General features: G+C 48.9%; 1 protein-coding gene across 2 annotated transcripts; it reads right to left on the reverse strand.

The window, feature by feature from the left end:
* Positions 1–3,137: 3,137 nt before the first annotated feature.
* On the reverse strand, positions 3,138–6,387 carry LOC103627488 (probable metal-nicotianamine transporter YSL16). Of its 2 annotated transcripts, none has more exons than XM_008647780.4 (7): positions 5,688–6,387; positions 5,348–5,517; positions 5,127–5,224; positions 4,865–4,999; positions 4,570–4,759; positions 4,344–4,476; positions 3,138–4,249 (listed from the first exon to the last, which is right to left on the reverse strand). In XM_008647780.4, exons 1-7 carry the CDS (start codon positions 6,163–6,165, stop codon positions 3,318–3,320), a joined length of 2,136 nt encoding a protein of 711 aa, XP_008646002.1. In that variant the 5' UTR covers positions 6,166–6,387; the 3' UTR covers positions 3,138–3,317. The 2 variants fall into 2 exon arrangements, with proteins under 2 accessions (XP_008646002.1, XP_008646003.1); XM_008647781.4 differs by having other exon boundaries at positions 3,147–4,249; positions 4,359–4,476.
* Between the last annotated feature and the right edge of the window lie 686 nt (positions 6,388–7,073).

Below are 7,073 nucleotides of genomic sequence, written 5' to 3' on the forward strand. Positions count from 1 at the left end.
AGAAGGGATCCTCTATTCAGTCTGTTCTTTAGTGACAACTAGAAGAAAACTTTGTGTTCGGTTCCTCTATTCAGTCTGTTCTTTAGTGACAACTAGAAGAAAACTTTGTGTTTCGGTTGACATTTTGACTTCCACAACCACGCATAGGCAGGGTGAACTGACCTGCTCCCAGCCATGTGTTTATATGCCTTTCGAACTGAGTATAGATGGACCCCAGGTGTACAACCATTTATCATGCTGGTCATTTGCCCCTGTAGAGACTGAATCATGAGCTGATATTACTCAAAAGCTACCAAGGACATTGGTGTGACATATCTTGAGAGTGTTTCAATAGCTTTTGCTTGCCATATTGTGACGATAGACAATTGCAGAGATTCCATTATCCTACCGATCAAGCCATAGTTGCATGGTCCGTCCATCCTCAATGACCACCCTCGATAATTCCTTATAAGTACTCGAAGTCTTTAGCATATCTCTCCACCAAAAGGATCCAACCTTTTTATGAGGGCTATGGTGCCATCCCTATAATGACTGCTCCAGACAATGTTGACCTAGGGTATATTGAGTCTGTTAAAAACATTATGCAGGTTCTTCATTAGTAGCGCTTAATTTTGGGTTGTAAGGTCATGGACGCCCAAGCCCCCTTGATTCTTTGGTTTACACGCCAGTTTCCAAGCTGCCTTTGGTGGCTTTTCGCATTTATGTCTGCCCCTCTCCATAAGCAGTACATGTCTTCGATATTTATCAATTTGCTTTATTACCGAGCTAGGAATCTTTAAGTGCACATATAATAGGTGGGCAATGATGAAAAGACTGCATTAACCATCTGTAGTCATCCAACTAATGACAAAATCTAGAAAGTTGATGACAACCTCCTTTCAATCTGTTGAGTTAAGGGTAAGAAGGATTCCAACTTTGGCTTGGTTAAGTAGCCCCAAATATTTGAATTGGAAAGGTCCTATCTTGCATTGGAAGGTGTTGACTAGAATCTCCATTTTTGCCCCAGAAACATTTATGGTGTAAATGTTTGATTTATGATAGTTGACTTTGAGACCAGTGGAATTGCCAAATGAATTCAGGATAACTTTTAGAAAAAAACAATTGCTTAGGACAAGCTTCCATAACCATTATAGTAACATCTGCGTATTGGATGATTAGGAAATCCTGACCACACCCCTGTTTATAGGTAGTGTAATAAGGCCCAAATCTTTTGCTTTGTTAACGATGGATTGCAGTAACTCAGTAGCCAACACAAAGAGGAGAGGAGAAGCCAGGTCTCCCCGCCTAACCCATCTTTTGCAATGGAATGGTTTGCCCGGGACACCGTTAAGTAGCACATCAGACGTACCAGAGCTCATGATCATCCTGATCCACTTTATCTATTTTTCCCAAACTCTTTATGATGCAAATGTTAAGGATAATTTCTTGTTCAAGTTTATCGAATACCTTTTCAGAATCTAACTTTAGAATAACCATTTCTTTTTTGTCTGTTTGCACAGGAACAAATATTCAAAAGACCAAGCCAAGCAATTCTGGATAGATTGGTCCTTAATAAATCCATACCGATTTCTGTGAATCAACTTTGTTATCACTTTTTGTAGTCTGTTTGCCAGGATTTTTTGTTAAGAGTTTAACACTTGAATTTAACAGAGATATGTGCCTGTATTCCCCAACAGTCCTGGGAGCATCCTTTTTTGGGATGAGGCCAATGTTGGACCTATTTATACTTTGTATGCAAATTGTCCCACGTAGAAGCTCGCATAGATCATAGAAGTCTGGAGCAATTATACTCTAACATTTTTTCACAAAATCTATGTTGAAGCCATCGGAGCCAGGAGACCTATTGAAGGGAAGCCATCATGTCCTCTTTCTTTAAGAAAAACAATACCAATAGCAGGGCACTGTGTCTAGTCTAGCCTTTAAAAAATGCTAGCTATGTGTTATTCATGTCGTGATATCCAACAAAATAGTATGGAAACGAGACCCTATGGTCAGAAGGTGCAGATCTGTTGACCAATCTTTATATTCCTAGCGTTAGGGCTAGTTTGACAACCCCATTTTCCCAATGGATTTTCATTTTCCCTTGAGAAATTAGTTCATTTTTCTTTGGAAAAATAGAGTTGTCAAACTAGCCCTTAAGGTGCAAATCATCACTCGGAAATCCTTCCTACCACCAGCTACTTTGTTTTCCTTACCAGTTCTATTTCAACTCTACGTGAGCTAAGCTGCCTCAACGTAGGGTCACAGGCTATAGAAACCAAACACCCCGTTAGTGTTCAGATTTGTTTTTTTCCTCTTTTCCCTTCGCCTTCTCTCATGGTTTTTGATGAATTTGTGTTCTAGCGCGTTTTGAGGTTGTTTTGAGGGTTTGTGTACATACTAGAACCTGTGATAAACATATCTAGCAAGTGATTTAGCAGATTCATCATGAGCACAAAAAATCCACTATTAGAAGGAAATTTAAGAAAATCCCAACTGCTTTGATATCGTGGGAGTTTGGATGAGTTCTTGGTGTTGATGTTCTAAGGATATTCTCTTAACGCCCTTCGTGATATTCCTCCAAAGTTTTAAATCAATGGAGCTAATTTAATTTTCCAGAAGAAAATTCCTGAAGTCTAATTCATACCGGATCTATCAACTTTGATGGTCTATATACATGACTAGGTCCGATATTTTTTATTGTTTTAAGAAGTTTTCTTAAGATAACTTTCTCTGGTTGCTCTGATCTATTAGGCTATGCAGCCGCAGCTGTTCAGACTTCGAACTGCCGCAGCTACAATCTATAAAGATAAAATACTGTAGAAGTTGTATCCGCAGTCGAATTAAAGCCAGAGCAAACAGCAGGCTTTTGCTTTTTTCATAATTTTTAACTCTGTTTGGTAGGGGTTTTACTTTTTTTTTCCTTTTAAGGGACGTGTGTATTCATGTTCACACCTGTCACATAACACGTCTCATATGCACACGGACCAGTGTGGACCGGGCCTGGTTGGGACTGTGAATTTGTATTTTTGTTGGACTTTGCTCTATTTGTTTCCGTGCCTTCTTTGATGTACTTTTGCTGTCTATTTGACTTGTTTAAGCATCCCAAGCAGTTCATGGAGATTGCATATTTAGGGTTGAATATAAAACAGAAGGCAAAATCGAAAGAAAAAATGGATTCGGCTCTCATCGCCTGTCGGTCGAAGCAGCATGAACATTTTTGTTCCTTTCAATTGAATATAGATGTGGATACGTCTCATGATTTGTGCAGAGAATCAGAGTTCAGATTGTGTCAGATCACTATCCGAAGATTAGCACATGAGAATGTATCCATTTATCTAGCTTCCAGGTGTAAATTTCAGGCAGATGGGTGGCTTGATCTTGGCCAGAGAAAGCAACGACGAAGGGAAAGTCCATACGCCGTCACCGCAGATGAGGCCTGACGCCACCGCCGGCACGAGCAACGTGGTCTCGTTGCCGTCAATCCAGTGCCAGGCGAAGACCACCACGGTCCCCACCACCATGTCGATGGCGAAGCTGGCGCCGACGAGGAACGGCACGGCCATCGCCGTCGGCAGGGGCACGTACCTCGCGTAGCGCGGCGGCAGGACGTCCTTCATCACGTTGGCGAGCACGGCGAGCGCGAAGAACCCCGCGGACAGCGGCAGGCAGTGCGTGGGCAGCGCCGAGAAGCCCTGGGCTCCCAGGAGGGCCATGTTGCGGTAGATGAGCGCGAACGGCGCTTTCCAGTACCCGTCGGGGTTGCCGACGTCGAACGCCCTGTAGAAGAGGAGAAACGTGAGCGGCGTGACGACGCAGCCCATGGCGGCGCCGACGGCCTGCGCGGCGAGCATGGAGCGCGGCGACGTCAGGGTGAGGTGCGCCGTCTTGAAGTCGTGCATGAGGTCGGCGGAGATGAGCACCAGCTGCTTCACCAGGCCGCAGCCGACGAGGCCGGCCACGACGCCGTCGTCGCGGCCGGCCCACGCCGCGAGGACGAAGAGCGCGAGCTGGCCGTAGCTGTAGCCCATGTTGATGTCCGTGAGCCCGGCGCCGTAGGAGTTGGAGAAGCCCAGCACGGGCGCCAGCGCGTACGCGGCGACCACGTAGTACCACCGCACCTGCCGGAACATCGCCGGGATGGCGACCGCCGCGACGGCGCTCGTGACGGCGTACCCAGCGTACGCCAGCCACGCCGGGATGGAGTCTCGGTTGAAGACCTCGTCGCGGCGCAGGCTGTCGATCGCGGCCGCGTTGTCCTCGTCGGCCACTGCACCCCGTACGTTCGGTTCCACCATCAGATTCACTTATGGTAGTAGATACGAAAGGTAGAGCAGGAGTTGATTTATGCACTCGATCTCCACCTCTGCTACTGCTACCTCGGTTGTTGCTGCGTCTGAGCTTTGAGCGCTCATGCAGGCTCTTGGCGGTGACGCCGAGGACCTTGACGAGGTGGTAGATGCCATCACCCATGATCAGAGCTATGCACACGAAGGACTGCACGGCAGAGCAACCAAAATGCTACTGTACTTAAAGATGCACCGCTACGTATTCTCTATTCGTTTGCTCGAAGTGTGAGTCAGCGCGGACCTTGTAACCATACAAGCTGGTCATGCTGCTCTCCGGTACGTCTGCAGGGTACCAGTAGCCCTTGCGTCTGCTGATGAGTGGCCACAGGATTCCCCAGGAGAGGACCGCCCCGAGGAGGGCGGAGAGGTTGACAAGGTGCGGGCAGATCATCCCGGCGCCGACGTACGTCATGCTGAAATCGAAGAAGAACCTGATGGCAGGCATAGCCGACAACAAAAACCAGGGTTCAGAATTCAGAGAGGTCGCCGCCATTTATACGTCATGAGTAGATTCATGAACGACAGCATATTATTACGAGTGTTTCCAGGCCTTGAGGCCAAACGTAGGGAATTGAGCGAAGCCGCAGGCGTTGCCACCGGTGTAGAACCACTGGAAGAAGCTCCATAGGAAGCTGATCCCAAAGTACTTCAGAAATGCACGTACTTGCTTCCTGCAAGTGAGTATGAGACCAAGAATAGATCATCAGAATCTCGGGCCAACTATTCTACATCTACAGACGCATGCTGATCGTAATCGGCTTCGTCTAGCTCAAGAGATAAGACGATCTCCATACGCACTCTGCATTCTTGTCTCCTTGGGGGGTGTGGAACCCGTTTATTAGAACAGCAGTTGCAGTCCCGCTTGGGTACGTCAGCTTGTAGTCGATGACCAAAGCCTGGATAAATAAAATCACGGCGCATTTTTACGAAGTGGATTTTATTTATTTATTTATTTATTTATTTATTTGCAGCAGCAGCAGAAGAAGAAGATTTCCAGCATGTGAGATGAAATGGAGCACCTTTCTGAGGGGGATCAAGGTGAGCAGGCCGCCGAAGCTACTGGCGACGAGGAAGCCGGCTATCCACCCGAATCCTGGCTCCTTGACGCTACCCGGCACGTTTCCCGGCGTGTTCACTCCGGCCGCCTCGTACGTCCTCCTGTTCAGGCCCAGCATGAACGACCCGAACCCTGCACAGACGCCACCGCCGCACACAGCAACTCAGGAGTCAAGACTCACGACACGTCACAAGGGAGCGCGACGAAGCGATGCGCATCCAAGTGCGTGCCAGCCGCCAAGCCATGGCATGGCAGAAGTGGCACGGCAGACCACGCAACGCTGTCAGGTGTCTGGCACGTACCGCAGAGCGCTAGCGAGTAGCACGCGACGGCGCAGGTCTGGACGACGGTGTTCTCCTGCCGCGTGAAGGGCCTGGCGCCGGCGACGCCCAGGCGGGACAGCGCGCCCGTCCAGCCGCGGAGCGCCAGGAACGCCAGCAGCGCGGCGGACACGTTCATCGTGGGCACGAACCCCGTCGTCAGGTTCAGCTTCATGACGACGACGGTGTACATGGACCCGATCAGCGCCGCGGCCACCAAGCCCCGCGCCGTCAGCTGCTCGCGCCACGGCTGCTGCTGCTCGACCGCCGCGGCGGCATCGGGCTCCGGATCTGCAGGTTGCGGCTCCGCGCCGCCGCCGGCCTCGCACTTGTCGATCTCGTCCGCGGGGTTGATCTCCATGGCGGTGCGGCTAGAGCAAGAACTACTATCAATCAGTGCCTCGGACTCCACAAGGCCATTATAAATGAGCAAGCCTTGTGGAGTTGTGGTCCTCGGCATCTGCAACCTCTGTGTTCAGGATGTCGACAAGTCGACATGACGTAGAAGCAAAAGTCGCCCAAAAATGTAGAAAATCCAAAACTTACCGTAGAATTGAATGAAAAGAGCTTACGGAAATCGTTCATTTCCTCGATGGGATCAAGCAGAAATCACCCAACTGTGCTGTGTTTTTGGTTTGTGGCTTATTACTGTCGAGGCGTCGAGCATGTTGACTCATGGCTTAATAACATTGATAGAATACTTATACCAATAAGATATATTTGTTCGGAAACCTATCTCGAAATAAACTCCGAGTTAAATGTGCTTGGCCTAGAGCAATCTTGAGATAGGTGACCAATCGAAAAATCTTCTCGGACGTACATGAATGAGGACAAAATGCGCATAAAATACTCGTGTTGGTCTGTGGGTCGGAGACGATTTATGGTCAGAGGACTGCCATGAGTATCGCCAGTTCGGGAGCGGATGGGATGTTACAAATGGTATCGAAGAAGACCCTCGCTATTTCACGGGCGTGTGTGGCTAGGGGTTCGGGCATATGGCGTATGGCACATGTGGACCCGGAGTGGTCATATGACTATAGATGTCCAAACGGGCGGCCCAGCCCGAGCCCGTTTGAGCCCGGCCCGTTTGAGCCCGGCCCGTTTAAGCCCGACCTGTTATCCGGGCCGGGCCGTGCCGCCCGACGGGCTTACTCTTCTGTCCGAGCACGGCACTATATAGGCCCATCCGTGCCGGGCCGGCCCGGAAAGCCCGGCCCACGAAGGAGCCCGGCCCAGCCCGAGCACGCCAACTAACACAATTCTAAATTCACATTTAAACAAGCACATAAATTCACAGTTTACATTTGCATCCATGTAATGACACAAAATCATAAATCACAGATACACTGTATATACATATTCACATAT

The sequence above is a fragment of the Zea mays genome, chromosome 5 (genome assembly GCF_902167145.1).
Source record: "Zea mays cultivar B73 chromosome 5, Zm-B73-REFERENCE-NAM-5.0, whole genome shotgun sequence".
NCBI lineage: Eukaryota > Viridiplantae > Streptophyta > Magnoliopsida > Poales > Poaceae > Zea > Zea mays.

Excerpts from the sequence above, each read along its gene's own strand:
- LOC103627488 (XM_008647780.4), bottom strand. The coding sequence starts at position 6,165 with ATGCCGAGGACCACAACTCCACAAGGCTTGCTCATTTATAATGGCCTT. Across the intron at positions 5,518-5,687 it reads CTACTCGCTAGCGCTCTGCG|GGTTCGGGTCGTTCATGCTG; the intron begins GTACGTGCCAGA and ends GCGTCTGTGCAG. Across the intron at positions 4,477-4,569 it reads CCAGCTTGTATGGTTACAAG|TCCTTCGTGTGCATAGCTCT; the intron begins GTCCGCGCTGAC and ends TCTGCCGTGCAG.